The sequence below is a fragment of the Callithrix jacchus genome, chromosome 4 (assembly GCF_049354715.1).
Source record: "Callithrix jacchus isolate 240 chromosome 4, calJac240_pri, whole genome shotgun sequence".
Lineage (NCBI taxonomy): Eukaryota > Metazoa > Chordata > Mammalia > Primates > Cebidae > Callithrix > Callithrix jacchus.
The window spans coordinates 125,220,454-125,243,664 of record NC_133505.1 but is presented as its reverse complement, the minus strand read 5'-3'; the positions used below and the strand labels follow the sequence as shown (position 1 = coordinate 125,243,664).

Genomic DNA, 23,211 nt, shown 5'->3' with positions numbered 1-23,211 from the left:
AAATAAAGATGCTTCCCCAAGTAAGTATGCAGAATGTTTCCTAAGTAATTATGTAGAGTGTCAGGAAAAGAGTCCAAGCTATCTATTGGATGACTGGTAATTTCAGTTATCTGGGCAGTTTGAAAGTGAACTGCTGCTGATTCACTGGATTAGTACATTAGTGTAAAGTGTATTAGCACATTTCCTTTTTAATGGAAAGATCATAATCCAAATATGAGAGAAAAAACAAGTATAGGGAATATAAATTTTACAGTTGTAGAAAAGTTGTTGCTACTTCTGGTCTACCCAAAAGGCCAGAGTAGCCTTTCTTCAGAATGTGTATTGCAACCCATTAGAGAGTCATAAGTCCATTCAGTGGATCAAACCAGCACTTTAAAAGTGAAATACAATAAAAAAAATACCAGAATACTGCATAGTAAAGGTGCACTAAGAGTGTTTTCATACAAATTTTTGACTTGTTAGAGTCATGCTGTTTTTTTTGTTTTTGATATGGAGTCTTGCTCTGTTCTCCAGGGTGGAGTGCAGCACCTGCAACCTCTGCTTCCTGGGTTCAAGCGATTCTCCTTCCTCAGTCTCCCAAGTAACTGGGATTACAGGTGTGCACCACCACACCTGGCTAATTTGTATTTTTAGTAGAGACAGGGTTTCACCATATTGGCCAGGCTGGTCTCGAACTCCTGACCTCAAGTGATCCACCTGCCTCAGCCTCCCCAAGTGCTGGGATTACAGGTGTGAACCACTGTACTCGGCCCTAAGTTTTTTGTACCATGCATTATGGTAAAAAGTTTTGATAGACATTGTTAGGAAAGCTAGAAACCCCAAATCGTAAAATTAGAGGGTATAGTTACATGGGAGCCTAAAATTGTATAAGGTTTTGGATGGCCAAATGCATGCATGCTTCCTCAGACTTCTGGAATGTTTTCTCAGCCCAAATAACATGCTTAATGCCTCCATCCTATTCACCTATCTTCTTAGTGGCATAAGTCATTGGTTCATGTTTATAGTCTCAGGACACAGCTATTTACTATGACCAAAAGGGTGGAAAACAGTTCTTCGGATATAGTATCGGTAAATGAGGCTAGACCAGAGGAAAAAAAACCGAAAACCTATGTGCTACAGTTTTTTAGTTTCTAATGTTTGAATTCTAAATCTTTTTTCAGTCATTAATTTTAAAAAATTCTTAGTGTGATAAAATTTAAGATAAGGAAAGGTAATGGTTTCCATGTCCCAAGCTTAAGTGAAAATTGGTTGTCTATTTACAAACTGATATAAAAACCTAACCCTTTGATGTCACTACAAGTAGATTGTTATAATTAGTCAGAATAAAAACTCAGCAGTAAGTTGCTTTATTTGGTGATATGGCTTATATATGCTTTATTTCTAATAAGCACATATGTTGTTCCTATTATATTAACCACTGAGCTCTTTGTTGGAAAGTAATGCTTTTATTTTCATTTTAATATTTTAACATTTTTCTTTTAATTGCAATTAGACAAATGAAATTTTCTTTATATATATTTAACAGTCAGAAGTATTTTACTTTTAAAAGTTATGAACTAGTTAATGGACAATATTTTAATAATTGGTATATTAAATTCAAAGTTTAACATCTGGCAAAACTTTGCTTCACAAATTCACTTTTTTAGAATGATAGGAAATATATACAACTCAGAATCCGTATTTAGACAAATGCCCTTTTCCTTTCCTCAACAAAAAAGCTTTAAAAAGTGCAGTATAAAAGTTTTAGATATGAAGGCACTGCATAACCTGCATCATATGGCTGTCTTGCTTAGCTGCAAGAATAATGAAAATATTCTACCCTTAATTTTATGGAGCATAAGAAACTTTTTAAGGAAGGACTTAACTCTCAAAGAAAAAGAAACATCATTTAGCCCATTTAGTTAATGAATTCCTTTCCAAGATTGCTTTTCAAAAGCTTGTTGGAAAAGCTGTCTAGAGTATGTGAACCACAAATATGCCTTATTTCATTCTGCACGAGTGGCAGAGGAAATGGGGAAGAGTACTACTGGTGTGAAAATAGATATATTTCCAAAATAGTAACGTATCTATTAGGATAAAGCTAAATATACCTTTCTAAATCCATGGTTTTTATATAAATACTGCCAATAATATGATCTATTAAAAGAATTTTTAAAGTTCATGGTATTTTTAGCAATCAAATGAATAAATTTGAGCCATTATAATCTCTTATTCTTAAACATAGGGAGTTCGTATTTTCTCCCAATATTGTATTTGGTCTTGAATTCACTGGGCAATAAATGATATATGATTCAAGAAATGCTCTGATATTCTAAACTCTGTTATAAAAACAAAAACCATAGCCAGGGACCTTATAAACAATTAGCCACATTTGTTATTTTCTTACAAAGCAAAGCAAATGCTGTCCAGCATTGCATGAACTATAATAGTAGCCATTAAGAGGCTTGAAGGTGGCTTGGAAAAATCGGATCCTAAAGTTCTTGGTAGCACATAGTTGATTTCAAACCCTATTTTTAAAGACATGCCAAAAAAGAATGGAAATTTGCCCCTTAAATTAAAATGACACTATATGTCTTCACAGGAAGAAACATTTTAGTTGAAGTAAACTTTGTTCTTTCAAAGGTCAGTAAAATAGTGGTCCAAAGATTTTGTCCGGGAGGCTAAGACATCTTTACAACCTGGTCTAATGATTCATGTTTCTTTTTAAGTGCTTTCATTACATATAAAGGAGAAGAAAATAATATATATGCTTTAATCAGATTAGTTTCAGAACAAATAAAGTAACACATTAGAGAAAAAAATTATTTAAAAATAGTTGTATTTATATTCCACAATTTGTTCAAATACTGGTTTTCTTATAAACTTTCTACAGGATGTTTTTAAACAAATTCTTCACATTTTGTTTTAACTATGTACTTACGGAATTTCAGGGAAATAGTTCTGTGTATTTTTAATAGCTTAATTTGTACTAAAGGGATGGTAGGTGGTCACATGCAGTCCATGTGGGATTCTAACATGACATTTAGTGAGTTTTCTGATGTGGACCATCCCTTTGATGCTGAAGGTAATGCATCTGTTGAAAGAAGTGACTGTAGATTTGGATTACTACTCTCTGTATCTTCCAGTTTTTCTGTGTTATCTTCCCAATTAATGTGGAATCTTGTGACCCTGGGATTAGATGCCAAAATATTCCTTTGAAGCTAGAGGAAAAAGGAAACATACAGATGGTAAACACTAAGAAAGTTAGATCACTATGTGCAAATAGGAGCTTATGAAATGGTTCACATTAGTACTCCTAAAAGGTTAAGTTCATATACAAAGGTATAATTCAAATAAAATACCTTAAATATAATTAATAAGATGTAAGGACTAGGGCTATAGCAGAGAAGTTATTTTAGATGAACAGAAACAAGATATGGAGAATCTGAGGGGATTCATCTGGCTCTTTACCTACTTAACTCCTATACTTCTGTTTTCTAAAAGAAAGAATCCTCTTTTTTTTGAAAGTGAATGCTGTAGAAGATGCATTATTTAACAAGATACTCTGTTGTTTAGATTGACATGTTTTAAAGCAAACAATAATACAACTTATTATTAGTGGTTTCCTATACCTTTCAAAGATGGCTCATTCTTAGAAACAGTAGTCCTGTTCTTTTCTTTTCTGTTATACAAGGCGCTTTAGAGATAACAAATTGGATCAGTGGAAGGTGCCACAACAAGGCTGAAATATAGTCCTGGCTTATTATCAGAAAGGATAAATAAATTCTATTCTATTGCCATGTAATTTTTCTTATATGATCTGGCAGAGAGAGTGTCATGTTTAACTTCATTTACTTTGCACTCTCACAAAATCATCAGTTACCAAACTATTATAGTTCCCAGTGAAAAATCAGAAAGGACTAAGTATCTTTAAGAATGCTGAATCATAGATTCACTTCTCAGAATTTAAGCTGTTTTCAGTTACCAGAAATATTTAAGACCGTTAGTCTAACCTCTAAGAATAGCAGATAAAGCAAAGCATATACATGTTTTAAGATAACCACGTTCAAGAGATCGAGACCATTCTGGTCAACATGGTGAAACCCCGTATCTACTAAAAATACAAAAAATTAGCTGGGCATGGTGGTGCGTGCCTGTAATCCCAGCTACTCAGGAGGCTGAGGCAGGAGAATTGCCTGAACCCACGAGGCCTAGGTTTTGGTGAGCCAAGATTGTGCCATTGCACTCCAGCCTGGGTAACAAGAGCGAAACTCCGTCTCAAAAAAAAAAAAAAAAAAAAAAAAAAAGATAACCATGTTCATAGGAAAAACAAACACAAAACTTTCTCACACAATTTTGGGAAGAGTTACACACAAAAATATCATCATTGAATAATCAGTACAACAAAAACAAATTTATATGTCCTAAAGCTTGAAATGAACAGAATCATGATGTATGGGAAAAGCTATACAGAAAGCCATAAACAAAGTCCTGTCTCTTACAAGAGGTACTTTTGCCGGGTGTAGTGGCTCGTGCCTGTAATCCCAGCACTTTAGGAGGTCAAGGCAGGCAGATCACTTGAGGTCAGGAGTTCAAGACTAGCCTGGCCAACATGGTAAAACTCTGTCTCTACTAAAAATACAAAAATCAGTTGGGTGTGGTGGCATACACCTGTAGCCCCAGCTACTTGGGAGGCTGAGGCAGGAGAATTGCTTGAACCTGGGAGGCAGAGGTTGCAGTGAGCCAAGATTGCGCCACTGCACTCCAGCCTAGGCAACAGAGCAAGACGCTATCTCGGGGAAAAAAAAAAGAAAAAGAGGTACTTTGATTTTTCTAAACCGTCCAGAGATGCTCAAGGTGTCTGCCCACATTAATTACTAATGACTCATCTGGAGTAGGATTTGAAGTCATTCATGGTAATGGAACAATAATTAGTTTGCCCAGTTGGCATAAGGACCTCAAATTTATTTTGTGTCAAAGCCATTTTAATAGCGTACTATGAAACTGCAATAGCAACTGCTTTAAAAATTGTATAGTAAAAGTAGTTAAAAAGGAATAGTAAGAACATTACCTTAGAAAAGTCTGGTTTTACTGGCGGATTTTCCCTTAATTCTGTCTCGGTATATTCATTATTTACATAATAGCCAACTCTAATAAATTCTTGTCCTCGATAGGTGCAAGTAATTAGCACAACAGTTACACCTACTGCATCTGCATCTGGAATGAGTCCTGGATTAGGTGCATCAGCCTAGAATAATTTAAAAAGAAAGACACACATACAAAAGGCCGTTAACGGCAGGCCAGACTGGAGTTTCGGTTATCTAGAACCATCAGTTGAAGATGCAACAACAAAAACTTGAAAATCATACTGGGAAGGCAAATGCTTATTTTTGACTGACTTATAATAAGCTAGAAATGACAGTTCATGTTTTGCCACAGTGTATCTAAGGACCCTCAATACTTGAAAGCATGACTACACTTCTAGAAGGAAGAAATTCTGGTTATACTGCATGGTGGTTCATGAGGGATTATGCAATACTCATTATAAAACCTTTATAGTCAGTAACCGATTTTAACCTTTTCAGTCATAAAATTCAGACCTAAATTAGTGAGTATTAAATTAGCTCCTCATAGCCTGTTGGCAGCAAATGTTTATTATACCATTTTCCCTCTTCAACCCAGGATACTTATATTCTCATACCCACTCAACCACCCCCACAGGTATTCTAACAGTAAATTAGTATAAAACTGAACAGCCTCAGAGATCACATTTCGGTACAATAAAGAAAGGTGTAAAAAATAACCTTTGGTCGGGTGTGGTGACTCACGTCTGTAATCCCAGCACTTTGGGAAGCTGAGGCGGGCAGATCACAAGGTCAAGAGATCAAGACCATCCTGGCCTGGTGAAACCCCAACTCTACTAAAAATACAAAAATTAGCTGGGCATGGTGGCGCACACCTGTAGTCTCAGCTACCAGGGAGGCTGAGGCAGGAGAATTGCTTGAACTCGGGAGACAGAGGTTGCAGTGAGCTGAGACAGCACCACTGCACTCCATTCTGGCAACAGAACTAAGACTCTTATCTCAAAAAAAAAAAAAAAAAAAAGAAAATGAGATGGAAATAGCTACATAGCAGATTTTCAAAAAATATTAATAATCCTATATTATGAGTAGTCACTTTGCTAGACTCTACAATATAATATGCTGTTTAAACCACACATAATGTGGAAACCAACAAAGGTAAAGATTGTTTTAGGCAGATGTCAAAGACCTTGTTTTAAATCAAACTATTGTCAGGTGAACCTTGAGGAATGCAGAAAGTAAATCAAGCAAGTTAGACTAGACTAGGAGCATACGCGAAGGGCAGGGCCCCATCCCTGGTAGTATGCAGGAGACATACTAATAATTTAAAAAGAATGAGACAACCGGATGGAAGGAGCCACAGGCTGCAGAACACAGGCAGGGATAGCTGAGGCATCTGAAGCAGCCATCTGGGTGGTAAATGGATATCAAGACCCAGTGAATTAGCTTACCTGTTTGTTGCCAGGGGACCAAAGAATATTCCTGGGCCTACATGAACACTTTAGCCAATGCCATAGCTTGGGAAAATTGAAGGCTAATATTTACCGTATGCCTACCAAAGGTAGATGATACAAAAAGGCATAAAATCACTACTTAGTCTCCTAGGCTAAAAACCTGAGTCACCCTCACTCCCTTATCTCCCACATCTAGTCAGTCTCAACAGTTTTCTTTTCTGAAGGCTGAATTCATTTCATCTCCCATCTGAAATATTGCTTAAAATTGTCTAACTGGTTTCCCCAGCTCTAGCCTGTCATTTGCGCTGCTACCAGCATTAATATAGATCTGCTACTTTCTCTTTGGTTTTAAAACCTTAGGTTATTAAAACCCTCAGAGGAGTATTCCATTTTCTGAGGGATAAAATCCCAGTTCTTTACGTTCATTGATAAGGCCCTTCTCAGTTTGTCTCCAACCAACATCTCCATTCATACCTACTTTAACTCCACCCTTGTTATAGAGATACAAATTACACAGGTTCTTTAAAACGTGGTGATAATCTTTCACACTGTCCAGGCACCGTGGCTCACGCCTGGAATCCTAGCACTTTGGGAGGCTAAGATGGGCGGATCAGTTGAGCCTAAGAGTTTAAGGTCAGCCTGGGCAACATGGCGAAACTCCAGCTCTACACAAACAAAAACAATTAAGTTTAAAAAAGAATTCTCTTACCCTCTGTGCCTCTAACATACTGTTCCCTTGGCCTGAAAGGTCCTTCGCTCACATCCTGAAAAATTCATCTTTTAATCTTTTTTGGAGCTTATTCTCCAAAAAAAAAAAAAAAAAAATTGGGGGGAGTGTATTCTCAGTGAAGCCCTTTCTTTTTTTCTTTTTGAGATGGAGTCTTGCTCTGTCACCAGGCTGGAGTGCAGTGGCACAATCTCGGCTCACTGCAACCTCCGCCTCCTGGGTTCAAGTTATTTATCTGCCTCAGCCTCTGGAGTAGCTGGGACCACAGGCATGTGCCACCACGCCCGGCTAATTTTTTTGTATTTTTAGTAGAGACAGGGTTTCATCGTGTTGGCCTGGATGGTCTTGATCTCTTGACCTCATGATCCACCTGCATCGGCCTCCCAAAGTGCTGGGATTACAGGCATAAGCCACCGTACGCGGCCAGCCCTTTCTAACTTAGAAGGTGGAATCAATAGATTCCTTTATGTGCAGATATTTCTTGTCACAAATCCTCTAAGAATGTATGTTCTATGATCTAAATATATTTATTCTTCAGTCTTCTCTTCTAGATGCTATGCTTTACCCAGGGCAGGAGTCCCATCCAGTTCATCTTTACAATATCATGTGTGGCTCAGCACTGAGCACTTAGTATTTTGGAATTCTTTGGTAACTCAGTTCCTGCCCTGAAGGGGTTTATGATCTCTTTGGAAAGACATCAGGATAGGAACAGCCACCCTTGTCCCTGAGAATATGCTATTTGTCTTAGAGATCCTATGCACCCCTGCCCAGAGGGGTTAGATCACTTCCAGTGTACCCAAACAGATTCTAATGTACCTGGAAGTGGGTGGAGATGGGAAATATATAATAGTTCAGTACTGCTATGAGAACTCTTCCTCCACATTGCTTCCCTTCCCTTCAGTAAATTGGTTCTTGGCATGTTTCTGTTTTAAAATTTGTTGCAAATATAAAACAATTGTTAAAAGCACTTTAAAATTTGAAAAAGATTCAGTTTGAGCAAATTTGAGTAGAGAAACTTCTAGGTCTTTCCAATAATTTAGGATGGAGAAGTGATGAGCAGAGATCTTTGTTTTGACTCTAGCTGGCAATACAAGGCAGATGTCTGGACATCTTCCTGCTAGCCTTTGACTCACTCAGAAGAAAGACATATTTAACTATTTAGAGAGGCAAAATCATGGCAGACCAGGAGGTTACCATAGCAGTTTAAAAACACAAAACAAAATCTGTAATTTAGTCTTTCTGTTGATAACGGTTAATTTTATAAAACCTTTAGGCTGAACATACATTGTGCCTCCTGTTCTTTTTGGCAACATGTACACTGGTATCAAGGTAAAACTACATGAAGATCACCAGTAGGAAATATTTTTGAATAAAATTTTTTCCTACAGCACTTTCAGCCAAAAACTTAGGAGTATTCTTAATAACACAAAGAAAAGATTTTCAAGGGTTTATTTCAGTAACAAGGCATTTATCTGTAAGTTCTTATAGTAGCAAAAGAGGCATATTAGTACATGCCAACCCTGGTTTCTTTTATTGTATCATGAATTATCAGTAAAGTATGGGTCCTAGGCCTGTGGGTCATATCAAGTCCTGCTTTTTTATATAACAATTTCAAGAAGGTAAGAGAATAAAAATGTAGTTCTAACTATAGGAATAGGACACTATTTATCAGTTATTGTACTGTTTTATTCCCCGTAACATTTTAATGAGATAGAATATTATTCACATTTTATAGAAGACTGGAGTGATTAAGGGAGGTTAGGGAGGTAAAGTCACACATGGCTAATAAGCAGAGGTATCGGGATTTGACCTATATCTGTAACTGCAGTGCTTCCTCCTACAGAACAGGGCATTCTGTTTCCCATGTCTTTTGCAGGGTTATGCATTCATACAACTTTGATTAACAGCACTTTTAATTCATATATTTAATTAATATATTTGAGCTTTTCTTAGGCATTTCTTTACATAACTAAATTATTTGTTTTTTATTCAAAAGTACTAAGACTAGGAAGCCAAGATTCTAAATTCTGTATTTAGGACAGGGGAGGGAAAGGTAGCATCTCTAGAGATGGCATGTGTCTAAGTAATTCTTTACCAGTTTCTGATGGGATTAGTTGACCAAGAGTATTCATTTAAATTGGTCCCATCTGTGAAGTGAGAAAACAGAGGTCAGGGATACAAATAGTTAGATTTTCTTTCTGGATTAAGTCTTTTCAGTGAGTTCCACTTAACTTATGGGACTTTTTTGGGTTGAAATACTTGTAACAGAAATTAATAGTAGTTTTAAAAAACCTAGGGCTAGTTACTCTTTGGTCTATTATAAATATCTCCCTTACAAATAAGCATGCATAACTGAGGAATAATTGAATGGTTTTATATAGCAGTTTAACGTGGATTAAAAGAAGTAACACTTTTGAATATAGAAGACAATGTCCGAAACCTTGGTATAGATCCAAATACTCGAAGTGGTATCTAAGAACATAATTTTTATTAGAACTTCTCCCAAATAACTACTGGGTAGTTAATTTGCAAAAGTAGTCCTCTATAAGACAATGTAAATTATTAGATGCTTTAGTAAACTCTGGAATGTCATTCCAGTGACCCAAGATCGCACATCTCTATCCACCAAACATATTTCTTAACTGAGCTCAACTACTGATTATGCTGAAATAAAGTTGTTTTTGTTACATCATCATCGGTTATAGTGGCTGAAACCATAAACTGAAGATGCATATTACTAACAATGCCAGTTTATACATATTTTGAATCCATGTTTTAGGTTGCTAGACAGCCACCCAGGAAGACTGATAACTGAGGTGCTATTCACAGGAAAAGCCCAAAATTTACCACCCTGTGTGCCATGATACAGTAAAAGGTTTACCGTAGGCTATGCATCTCCCTAAAGTAAACATCACATTAACATCTATCAGCATATAAAACCAGGGAGTAGAGTTCCTTTGTGACACACCGCCTAAAACATGATGGAAGCAGATTAAAAGTGAATGCAGCAGAAACAGAGTTACTTAACCCAAAGGAAAGGGATAAGGTTTAAGATAATAGATAATAGAGTCTACTTTGAAACATATTTGGCATACACATTTACCAAGATTAATCTTACCTGAAATACAAACATATGCCTTCCTGCAGGAACAGGACCCACTAAAACAGAGTCTAAAACTTGATCGTATTCTTCACTTTCTGCAGAGCCCACATATATAATTTTCCATTCCAAGTCTAGGGTTAAGAAAACCAAAGAATTATTTCGTATTCAGTAATTACATTACCAGATGACATCAAAGACCCTTTTAATGTCCACTTGGCCATTTACTGGCTGTTTCAATTGGCTTCTCATAGCAGAAAATCCAGAAAGGCAGTAAAATGCTCCTTACAAAGTTCTTACTAGCGTTCATACATATCAGAGTTTCTCAAAATACTCTTATGAAACACTAGTTCCTGGGCAGTGCCTCACAAGAAAGATAACATAGCCAAACGCTTGGGAAATGCTGTAAACCTTGTCTTGAGGATTCATAAAGCACACTGACATAGTAAGTTTTCTACGACCTCCTTCGGTAAAGAACACCAGTAACATTAATCCAGCATTTCCCAAATTTATTTGGTTATGGAATCCCCCCTTTCTTGTATGTCATCTTTTAATGCCCTCCTCAACACACTTTGGAAGGACAGCCCTATACTGTGTTGTAGAGATCCAAATCATCACAGAGCTCCAAAGTAGAAAAATTATTATTACAAAACCCCCCATACAGCTTGGAAGTGGCTTCAGCTCATCAACTGTCAAAGGACAACAGTCGAGGTTTTTTCCTTATGGCACCCCCTCGTGTCATACATTCTTTAAATTGGGAAGAGGAAACCAGCATTTTTACACCACGTAATAAAATAGATTATACACAGTGGAGATAGGCAGGAGGATAAGACATTCACTCAGGTGAAACCAAGGCATTACATATAATTCAGTAGAGCAGATTTTATTGAGTATGTTTTATAATGTATTCTGTGAAATGAACCCAGAGATGAACAGAACTCTTTGGAGGAGACTCCTGTTTAGTAGAGGGAAGAAGACAACCATGTAATACAAATCATCTCTGAAAGACCTCTTCATCTTCTTTGGGCATTTTGCACTGTGGGGCCTGCCTCTTGCATTCTCCACACTGTTACACAAGCACTCCCAAAGGGTTAGTTTCTGGGTCACTCATTAAATCTAGTTAGTGCCACCATGTGTTGCCATTTTTGTGTAACTGTGTAGATATTTTTGTTCCCTAAATTGATAACAGAAATAGTAATGCACCGCTTATTTATACTGTATTATAAACTATAATCAACTGAAATCTCCTTTAATTTTTTATTTTTTTCTTATTAAGTCAGTATTTCTGAGGACCTATTATGTCATGGCTAGACCTAGACCACTTATATTTCCAGCTTCCAGCACATTTCCAGATGCAGGGTTGTGCATCTGACATCTGAGATCATCTGTTGATGGAGATAGAGAGGAAGCAGGCCATATGAGTATCTCATGAGAGGGAACAGCAAATACAAAGGCCCAGAGGTAGGGCATGCTTGGCAAGAAAGAGCAAGGCGGCCAGGGCTGGAGCAGAATGAAAGTAAGGGGGAAAGCAACCAACCCTATGATTGAGGATGCCGGGAAAAGCCAGATTATGCAGTTTTCAAGGCCATCATAAAGACTCTGGCTTTAACACTGAGTGGCATGGGAAACCATCAGAGGGTTTTCAGCAGAGCAGTGACAGGGTCCAACTTTCATTTTAAAAGGAATGCTTTGACTGCTGTGTTCAATACAGAATGTAAGAGAGCAAGAGAAGAAACAATATTTCAACAATTGAGGCAAGAAATTATGGTGGCATGGACCTCCTGAGGCCATGGGGCTATGCAAAAGTTACATTCTAGATAAAATTCTGAAGATGAAAGCAACAGGAGCCACTTTTGCAGGGGGATGACTCTGGTGGGGGAACAATAAGGAGTTCGTTTTGGATATATTTGAGATGTCTGCTAGCTAGCTAAGTGGAGATACTAAATAGGCGCCGAGGCGGGTGGATCACGAGGTCAAGAGATTGAGACCATTCTGGTCAACACGGTGAAACCCCGTCTCTACTAAAAATACAAAAAATTAGCTGGGCATGGTGGCGTGTGCCTGTAATCCCAGCTACTCAGGAGGCTGAGGCAGGAGAATTGCCTGAACCCAGGAGGCAGAGGTTGCGGTGAGCCGAGATTGCGCCATTGCACTCCAGCCTGGGTAACAAGAGCAAAACTCCGTCTCAATAAAAAAAAAAAAAAAAAAAAAAAAAATTTTTGGAGACTGTCCGTGATACGTAAAGCCATAAAAATAGATGGGCTTGCTCTAGGGAGATTTGAGCCCTCCAAAGATCAGAGGACAATAAGACAAAGAAACAAAGTAAGTTACAAAACAAGTGGCAAAATGAGGTAGGTGACCCAAAAGCCAAATGAAGAAACTGTTTTAAGAAAGTGGTGTGAAAGGTACTAAACTACCCAAGTGAGGATAACACTAGGAATTACCACATACAGTGGCTGGCGATGGCTCACGACTATAATCTCAGCATTTTGGGAGGCTGAGGTGGCTGGATCGCTTGAGGTCAGGAGTTTGAGACCAGCCTGGCAAACAGGGTAAAACACTATCTCTACTAAAAATACAAAAATTAGGGGGGGTGTGGTGGTGCATGCCTGTGATCCCAGCTACTCGGGAGGCTGAGGCACAAGAATCGCTTCAACCCAGGAGGTAGAGGTTGCAGTGAGCCGAGATCGTGCCACTACACTCCAGCCTGGGCGACAGAATGAGACTGCCTCAAAAACAAACAAACCCCCCCCCCAACACACAAGGTTTTCATGACATTTTAATTTCATATGTAATTGTACCACTACATATAATGCCCTTGATCCTAAGTGGTATAAATTGGCATTTGTGGACTGGCATAGGAACACAGCAATAATTGATACACCTATTTTAGAAAATACTACATGCTGGGCATTAGTCCTGCCACTTCACACCTATTGTTTAAACCTCAACAGCTCTATCATATGGATAAAATTATCCCCATACGCAAATAAGAAAGTTGAGACTCTGAGAGGTTAAGTAATCTGGTGCAAATTCATACAGTTTGTACATCAAAGAATCAGAATCCAAGCTATGCCTCTGTAACTACAAACCCCAGGCTTCTTCCAAAAACCTAACTGGGAAAATAAATTCTCTCTAGCTCTGAAATTAGCAGTGGAATAAGGGAATTTATTTGTAGGGGAAGTGAGAGCAGAAGGAATGAAGAGATAATCTAGCCTTAACAAGAACAGGCTGCAACTCAGGGAGCGCTTGTACATTGATATTTATGTTTATGGGATGCTTGCTATAGTTACTGAGTTTTACATGCCCAGTACTTTTTTTATACATTGGCATCAGTTTTTTTTTTTTTAACCCAACTTCTCAGCTTTCTTGTAATTCCTCTGCCCCCTGTATTTGAGGGAGAAAGGGTAAGGTCAGATGTTTTACATAAGTTCTCAGTTGAAGAAATTTGTTCATTTATTTTAAAGGTAACTAATTGTTTTATTTAATCATGGTAACCATGATTAAATGATTTACCCAGCCTGAAAGTATTTCCATTTGTGGTGAGAGTGAGTGAATGAGGGAAGTCATCAAGGGAATTTTTAGCTAATTACACTACTTGGGAAGACCTGTGGTCTAGTGGAAAGTATCTAGGCTTTGGAATTAGAACAAACTGAAGTTGGAAAGTATGAAGCACCATGCTCAATTTTAGTATTTAAGTATTCAATTGAGAGTAGTTGTAATGAAGATGTAAACTTAAGAATGGCAGGATGGTCAATCAAAACCTGTATAGGTGTCGTTGACCATCAAGCACATCCAGGGTCTTCTATCTCTCAGACATTAAAGCCTCAGCACCTCCCATTTTTAAAGACTGTTTTAACTCCTAATATAAGCCTTATATTAGAACCAAATTATCTTAAGAACAGATATTCCTCAAGGCTTTTTCTGAAGCAAAGCTACAGGGCAGGTCTAGGAGAGTGAATGTTTGGGGGCTATTAACAAAAGTATGAAAAATGGTGGCCAAACTCCGCTTTGAGACTTGAGACAAAGTAACTCATAAAGAAAATTCTTTTCAAAATATTCTATAATTTGGGCTGGATGCAGTGATTATAATCACAAAACTTTGGGAGGCAGGGGTGGGAGGACTGCTTGAGTCCAGAGGTTCGAGACAAGCTTGGGTAACATGGCAAGACTCCATTTCTACAAAAAACTAAAAAATTAGCCTGATATGGTGGTACATTGACCGTCTTCTCAGCTACTCAGGAGGCTGAGGTGGGAGGACTGATTGAGATTGTAGGGAGCTGTGTTTGCACCACTGCACTCCACCCAGCCTGAGTGACACAGTGAGACCCTGTCTCATTTAAAAGAAAAATTTTTTCTATAGTTTAAGAATTTTTTTTTAAAAAAACTATAATATAAAAGTATGGAACCTATAAGAAACCTTTGCTAAGTAAACTCATTTCCTAAATCCACATAGCCTCTAGGTGGAGTACACAGTCATGGCCCCTTTTTGAAAGATTCCTTTGCAGCTTTGGCATGACTCAGCTTAAAATATTTTTTAAAATACTAAATACTCAGTAATGGTGCCTTGGAAGTGAAATATACCATTGGAAATAAGCATATTCTTGACACCAGTACTGTAAAACCCTGATGTGATTCAGCTGGGTTCTGAATGGATCCCACTTAAAAATGGAACATGTTTTGGCTTCTATGAATGGCTGGTTTCATCTATAACGACATCCTGAGTCATCTATCTTCTTTGTTCAGAGCTGACTCCTAAAATGGAAGGCATCACTTGAGAAATACCTGTAATTTGAAGAACTTCTGGTGGTATATTTGAAGAACACTGTGGTATAATTTGGAATGGACTGACCAATGATTTTTCTTTTGTCTGTTTTTATATGCAATTGGCAATAAAAAAGAAAAATTTACTGACTGTTGGGTGTGAAAAATGGTGCTGGTAGCTGCAATGCTTATATTAATAGTAGTATCGTAAGAGAATAATCAGATGACTTCAGAGTAATACGAAAAATACCCCTTAATGTTATCAATGGCCTATTTGAAATTATTTTAATAAATGAATTATCTTTTAAAATTTGCCCTATATGTGTATTTATGCTCTGCATAGGTCTTAAAAAACAGAGGCACACATGTTAAAGTAATAATTGTGATTACCTAAAGGAGTGAGATAGGGGAAGGTATTTAACACAGAGAACTGTTAACTTTATATATGCCTGTACAACTTTCTATAAGTTTATTACAATGAACATATATTGTTTTTATAAAGTTAACAACTCACATAAGATATATACATTTTAGAGATTAAAAACTAGTTTTTAAAATGAAAATAGTTTTACATGCTATGATTAGCCAAATCTTCAATGCATTTTAAAAATATACTTCTAATTCAAAGATGTCCCTCATCGATGAAGTTAAACTTTTTCCCCTTCAAAACTGGCAAATTAAGCACTGAATTACTTTAGTAAAATAAAAGCAAGGATAATTGTCGTTTTAGCTTTCTAAATATTACTACACATATTTTAAAATACGTATTTTTAAGACCTTGAAACATGTAGAAAAAAATATAAAGAATTCTTGGACTAAGTATTTTACCTTAATTTTCTAGCCTACGTTTGTGTTTCATGTTCAGGGTGTGTTGTGTATCTGGATGTGGAGTTATTTTAGATTTCAACACGTCCTTGAAGAAAGTCTTAAAGACTATTTAGAAGGCAAAGATTAAGTCCTGAAATTATTTAAGTATCCAATTTCTGCTCTTAGGTTAAATGTAACTTCCTAGCTCAGCTCTTATTTCTCTTCCTGAGATTAGCTTTTCGTCATTAGGGGAAAGGAGTCCACGTTGGTTGGGGAGCCTGCGCGCCAGCATCCCGGCGCATCCCGGGCGCCGGCCGAGGAGGACCGGCCGAACAGGACCCGCGGCCCCCGGGGAACGCCGGCGCCCAGCCCGCGGCGCGGAGGGGCCGAGCCTGTGCCCGCCTCCCCTGCTGGTTGGTCGAGGGAGCCAGAAATCAGCGCGAGGACAGCCTCGCTCTCCTCTCTGAAGCGGCCGGGCATGGCCAGCCCGGAGAGTGAGGCGACTCCACTGTGAGCTCTAGAGAGTTGACTACCTGCCTTTCGCCAGGGGCTGGAGGGCAGGCGGGCGGCGGGGCAAGAGAAGGCGCCGTGCGCCGGGGTCGCTGGCCCAATTCTCGACTCGGGGTAAGATGGCTCCGCTCCGAACTCGCCGGCGCTACTACACGCACAGCCTCTCCCTTCCCAGCCTCCGTGCCCAAGCCCGGAGGGTCGTGGAGGCTGGTCGTGGAGCCAGCCCCGCGCGACCCCCGGCGGCGCCGCGGGCGCGAGTGCCGGTCTCCGAGCTGCCCGCTCGCAGACAAAGCTGACAACATGGCTACCTCCGCTCCTCGGCTCAAACAAGTTCCTCGCAAGTTGAGCCCGGCAGACGCCTGGGCTGCGGCGGAACGCCGCGCGCGCCTCGGCTGCCGTCGTCCATCAACTTCAAGTTTCCCTCCGCAGAGGAGCCCGCGGCCGCCCGGCGCCGAGCACGGCCGCCCAGCGCGAGGCCGGGCCCGGGAAACTTTCAACGTCTGCAGCCCGCAACTGACAGCCCGGGTGCGCGGGCGCCGCACTCACCTTCAGACAGGTCCTCGATGCACTCGAAGGTGATCTCGAACTGGAACGGGTTGTAGAAAGGAGAAGGATTATCCAGCACCACTACATTGTTCACCTGAACCTTTGCCATATTTTGAAAAAAACACAAACAATGGGAACTGGGGCTGGTTGCGGCACAATAAAGTCCAGCGCGCGGCCGCCCGGGAGAGCGCAGACCCCCGCCCCAGCGCCGGCCCGACGTCGTGCAGCGGCGACTTGAGAAACTTTTTTTTCCCTCTTTTTATTTACACGGGAACACTCCACAGTGTTTTGCAGCTTTCCTATTTCACTAAACTACAGCCCATTCTGCTCTGATAAGTAGCAGCGTTGCCCTCGATTGGCTGCACCCGAGCTCTGACCCTCCTCCTCCAGCGAGTGCCTCGGCAGCCAGCAAGATGGGCTCCCGCTCCCGGAATGGACTCGGAAACTTTAACTGCGGCTCCACCTGCTGGTGTGGATTAGGACAAAGGCGGAGAACAAAGTGAGTGGAATAAGGGCTGGGAGGCCCGCGCGGAGGCCGCCGCCGGCGTCGCGGAGAGAGGCGAGGGGCGTGGCCGCGGCGGGGAGGCGTGGCCGTGGCGGGAGGGCGCGATCCGGGCGACGCCCGCCCCTCTAGTTGGTTTCGTGTGAGGTGTTTTGGCGTTTTTTGTTTTTTGGTTTTTTGTTTTAACGCTTTTTTTTCTTTTTTTTTTTTTTTTACATCGGTGCAAAGGCTCTGACGGCCTTGCTGAATTTAGCAGATGAGAGTCCGTGTTTACACTGGGTTAGGTTCAGCTTTCTGTGTATCGGGTAGTATTTGGAGTAGAGAGAATGATTAGCTGCAGTGGAAATAAATTGCATGTTAAAGACCGATGTCGGCTCGAAAGGAGCAAAGCCATTTTGGAAATCTAGCTCTTGGCCAGTATCTACGTTTGGGCACGACAGCGCCGTTAAGCAGACACAAAATGAAGGGCGAGGAATGATTTTCCACACACTGTGCTTGGAAAATCTAAATAGGTAACCTTTGGGCTTGCACCTGGGCGTCGTCTTCCGAGTCCAGATCTGGAAAGTCCTAGAATAAGAAAAGAATCACAAGCGATGTGATTAGTTATACCCCAGGTTACAGCCATTTGGAGAGAACAGAAAATGGAAGTGTCAGGAGACCAACAGGGCAACAAACATAACAGATGGGAAAAGAACACAAAGGCATAGCAAGACATTTGATCTTCAAAAAAAAATTCTTGACCTAAACCGTTAGTAAATAAAAATTTGTAGCACAGCAAGCAAATTCTCAGGAGCCCTTGCTTGCCTGTAACCAGTTCGGGTTTGAACTGAGGAAACGTTGATTCGTTTATGCGGCTTGACTACCATTGCAGGGAAAGAGGAAGCTTTAACATGTCTGTGAGCCTAAACCGTTTCTATTTAGTAAGTGATGTAAAGGGTTGTTTTATTACCTGCTATCCATAAACCATCACTTTTTTCCTTAAATGTTGTGAATGAAACCACCAAACTTGGCCAAATTCAGAGAGAAAAATTCTTAAGTATCTGTTTTGGAAGAATTTTCTCTTAGTATAGTGCCCAGAATTTTGATTTGTCATTCTTTGGGCATTGTTCGTACTTAAGTAGGTGCCTTTTAATGAAACGTTTTCATCTGATGGTCTTTTGAAAGTTAATGTGAGACAGCTAATATCAGCGCCTCTTACATTTAGGAAAACCATGTCAGAGTGGGGAAGAGTTCCTTTTTTGTCAGTGGATTGAACAGTTAGATATAGGACCTACCAGAAAAGACCTTCAAACCCAGTTGTTTGTGACATTAGAGTATTAAGAGTCAAACCATGGGGATAGACGCAGATTTCTGTGACTGATAAACAATACACTCTTCATTCTTATTAGGGCTGGTCCTAACACTAGCTACGATAAAGTGGAAATTGCTGTATGCTGTAAGACACTATTTTATGTAAGATAAAATGACCATTTGAAGATTGAAACTCCTGTGAGACTAGTGTATGCAGTTGTCTGATTATTACAGGTACTCTTGAGAATCTAGTTACTCTCATAAAAATGACATTTTGTGCTTGTTAAAATCAGGTGCATTTTGCAGTCTGACCGTAAGTGTTACAATGAGATCAGTCATAAACTCACTTTTGGTAGATATGCAGCATGAAGGGAAGAACTGAGAAGATCTACCTGGATGCCACTAATTTGGCTTTTTGTTTGTTTGTTTAACATGTCATATACAACAGTATTTAAGAAGAAAAAAACTCCCTGATATTTCACTGGAAGCTGCAAGAATTAGCTCCAGCCCTCTCATACTGCTTTTCCTGTCTTAACTCTTTTTTTTTTTTTGAGACGGAGTTTCCCTCTTGTTTCCCAGCCTGGAGTGGAGTGCAATGGTGCTATCTTGGCTCACAGCAACCGCTGCCTCCCGGGTTAAAGCAATTCTCTTGCCTCAGCCTCCTGAGTAGCTGGGATTACAGGCATGTGCCACCACGCCTGGCTAATTTTGTATTTTTAGTAGAGACGGGGTTTCTCCATGTTAGTCAGGCTGGTCTTTAACTCCTGACCTCAAGTGATCCTCCTGCCTCAGCCTCCCAAAGTGCTGGGATTATGGGTGTGAGGCATCACATCCGGCCCTGTCTTAACTCTTTTATTACTGCTTGTCAAAAATATTAAAGGGTCTTTGAGTACTTTGTTCAATAGTTTCCTCACCACTGACACAACCTTACAGCAGAGACTGAAAGGATTCCTGAGATGTGCCCTGGCATATTTCTAATTTAACTGGTATGCTGTTGGAAAAAAAGAACTGTGACAGCATCTCTCTGGTTTCAGAGGCAATCAATAGTACCTGTTGCTGAACAACTTCGGTGACTCCCAAACAGCTAATTGTACAACAGATGGGTCACTGTGACTGTCTTCCTTTATTAAGTACCCAAGGTGGTCCTACATAATGTTTGGAGGGCTGCATGGAATGCCATCCCCTTGTTACTTCTCACTGTGGGTTACTTGGGGGAAGGAAGGATGGCTGAGAGAGATTTTATCAGCTCTAAGATGAACAAAGCCTAAACTAGTGCTTAGGGTAGAAATAATGAAAATAGTTGTTGTTTTAGACTGAATTATGGTCCCCCCCAATTCATATGTTGAAGCACTAAGCCCTACTACCTCAAAATATGTGACTGTATTTGGAGATATGGCCTCTAAAGAGGTGATTAAGTTAAGTGAATGGTTAGGGTGGACCGTTATGTAATCTTGATGGCGTCCTCATAAGGAGAAATTTGGATTTACGGAGAATCACAAGGGTCATATGTGCACAGAGGAAACACAGCAAAAAGGTGGCCATTTGCAAGCCAAGCTAAGAGGCCTTAGAATAAACCAAACCTGCCAACACCATGATCTTGAATTTTTAGCTTCCAGAATTGTGAGAAAATAAATTTCTATTGTTTCAGCCACCCAGTGTGATACTTTGTTATGGCAGCCCTAACAACCTAATATAGCTATAAGATTTTTTTCCCCTCAGAATTAAGCTTATTTGAGAATCTTATCTTATTTAATCCAAATATTGGTCCGTTCCTAAGCCTTTCCTGTGGGTTAAATGATATGGTCGTTTAGCCATGCCAGTAAGGGTGTGGCATTTGTGGAGTGGTGTGCTGTTGCCATTCTTCAGAGGAAGCATGCCACTGGGCATATAGATTGAATTCTGAAGACACAAGATGCAGCTTACTTGTATGGATTCAAGACTCCTCTACAGAGTAGTGAAACTTGATGTCAAATTGAGGTCATACACAAAACAAGATGAAAGAGTGAGTTCAAATATACTAGAATTAACTCAAAATGTGTCAAATTAAAATATATCAAAACCAGGAATTAAATTGAGTGTCAGTCCCTGCCTACTGCAAAAGTTATAGGAATGGAAGTACTAACCTCTAGCTTTTGTTCAAATCTAGATTTCCACCTGGGGTAATTACACTATCATTGTGTTGAATTGTCTTCTCATTTGCATTATCGCTGCCAACTTAAAATTTTCACATAAGGCTTGTTTTAATATGGTCTCTAGTTAGTTTGAAAGGCTCCTTTTTATTTATTAGAAACAGGATGTCAAAGTTTAATGATAGTTTTAAATAAAATTTTCTGTATAAATGTAGACTGTAGAGATTTGATGGAGTTTATAGACATTTCTAAATGGAGTAAATTGTACAATAATGATTAAAATAATAATTCATTACATATATACAGAGAGCATTTATTGTGTGAGATTTTTATGTTAGGCTCTGAGAAACAGTCAAAGACATACAAAGACCTTATGGTTCAGTAGGAAAGGTAACTAATCAAATAAGTATGATGCAGAATAGAAAGTGTTAGATGCAGTGGTAACCAGTTATGTTAAAATAGGCAAAAGAAAAAGTGTTTTCTTGACCATTTATTAAAATTTAAAATATCTATGTTTTTGAGCCTCACAAACAGGAATGGTAGGAGGGTAATATATCATCCCATATTACAAATGAGGATGCTGGTGCTCAGAAACCCATTCCTCTGATGGTTGTCTGAGTACCTTTGTACTCTCTACTATATCAGGTAAATTTTAAAGTGGACTTTATATGTAGAAAAATAGATTGTTATCATTTTCTGGAAGAACCCACAGGGTGGATGACACTCCAGTAATGACTTGATTAATGAACTCTTGAGGAAGAAAGCTCCATTAATAAGGTTGGTCCAGGTGCATACTGGGAGAGAGGAGACCCAGCCAAGGCAAAGCTGGGGGAGGCTCCCCGCAGGGGCACCACACATCAAGCCTCCTGTTGAAAAAATCACCCCTTGAAAGGTATGGGGGATGGAACTATACATCCTGGGATGCATCCTTATGCTTTTTATAAGGTTTCCATATCTGTTACATAGTGTACCCCCTCTCCATTCTCTGCTCCACCTCATTAATAAAAGTTGCACTGTTTTGTGTTCATTGCTACCCACCATTATGTTAGAAGTTTGTTGAAGATATAAGCTATATCTGATCCCTTATCCATAGCTGGACTATACTGTAAAACACGTTTTGGATAGCTATACGTGACATCAGTCAGCTTTCCAAAGCACCATAATTATGTTTATATCATTATGTTGTTTTTAACCAGATAATATGAATGGAAATGACTAATAATTATTTTTGGTTTCTTATACCCAGTTTTTTTTTTTTTACCCCATATTTTCTTAGTCCTCTCATCAGTCAAGGTCCTTCTAAACTAATTTCCCCTTGAACTCAGTCTCTACTTGCAGTCCATCTTCCTTCGTGTTTTACAATATATTCCATCCTTTTCTCTCTGACCCTCTTACCGCTCTCATTCATCAGAGGTTCACTTTTTAATACCAGGAAAAAAGCAGTGATCAGTAGAGAGGACTCAAATCTTTAAAACATCTCTAGGCTAGACCACTGCTTGTACAAAGCCATTGCTAAGCATAGCAGCTTTTCTACTTGGTTACTATAGAGACAAATGACATTAGGTGGAGTCATGCTTGGCAGAAGCTAGGCAAGTAGGCTTTGTGAGATTGGAGGCCTTAAATGCATGGTCATTTAAAAAGAATCAAAAACCAGAAAGGATAGGGAGGGGAAACATTTCACAAATGAGCTAATAGGTAATTAATTGGTAGATATTTGGTTGGCAGAATTTGTGCCTGCTAAGGCTTTGAATCCGGCATACAAAGAATCCACCTCCAAGCACTCCCTGGTATAATTACACAGTAATATTTTTTAGAAAACAGCTTTATTGAGATAGAATTCACATAACATTTAATTCACTCATTTAAAGTATCTGAGTCAGTAGTTTTTATAATATTTAGAGGTGTGTAGCCATCATCACAATCAGTTTTAGTTTCATGATCTCAGGAAGATACTTCGTGCTAACCTTTAGCACATCCCCCTCCCCGGCATGTGCTCCCAGCAGTAGGCAAGCACTGAATTGCTTTCTGTCTCTGTAGTTTTGCCTATTCTAGACATTTCGTATAAATGGAATCTTACAATAGTAGTCTTTTAAGACCAGCATCTTTGAAGCATAATGTTTTTGATGTTCTCATTCATGTTATGTCATATATTGATACTTTATTCCTTTTTATTACCCAGTATTTCATTGTATGGATATACCACATTTTATTTACTCATCAGTCGATGGACATCTAGGTTGTTTCCACTTTTTGTCTATTATGCACAATGCTGCTGTTAACATTTGTGTACAGATTTTTCATGGGGCAAATGTTTTCATTTCT

General features: G+C 39.3%; 2 protein-coding genes across 8 annotated transcripts in view; one reads left to right on the top strand and one right to left on the bottom strand.

Annotated features, from left to right (window-relative positions):
* The window catches only part of MCM9 (minichromosome maintenance 9 homologous recombination repair factor), a 146,189-nt gene that overhangs the window by 35,812 nt on the left and 87,166 nt on the right, over positions 1 to 23,211 (top strand). For 2 of the 7 annotated variants that reach the window (XM_008994957.4, XM_008994956.4), the window contains exon 8: positions 15,088 to 15,415. The exons of the other annotated variants lie outside the window; for them this stretch is intronic. In XM_008994957.4, coding sequence (XP_008993205.2) covers positions 15,088 to 15,119 — 32 coding nt within the window. In that variant the 3' untranslated portion in view covers positions 15,120 to 15,415. Of the gene's footprint in view, positions 1 to 15,087; positions 15,416 to 23,211 lie in introns of those variants that run through there. 7 annotated transcript variants of the gene reach the window in all.
* On the bottom strand, positions 1,426 to 17,325 carry ASF1A (anti-silencing function 1A histone chaperone). The gene is made up of 4 exons (XM_002746907.7): positions 16,969 to 17,325; positions 10,360 to 10,475; positions 5,051 to 5,227; positions 1,426 to 3,200 (listed from the first exon to the last, which is right to left on the bottom strand). The coding sequence occupies exons 1-4, from the start codon at positions 17,075 to 17,077 to the stop codon at positions 2,988 to 2,990; spliced, it is 615 nt and encodes a 204-aa protein (XP_002746953.1). The 5' UTR covers positions 17,078 to 17,325; the 3' UTR covers positions 1,426 to 2,987.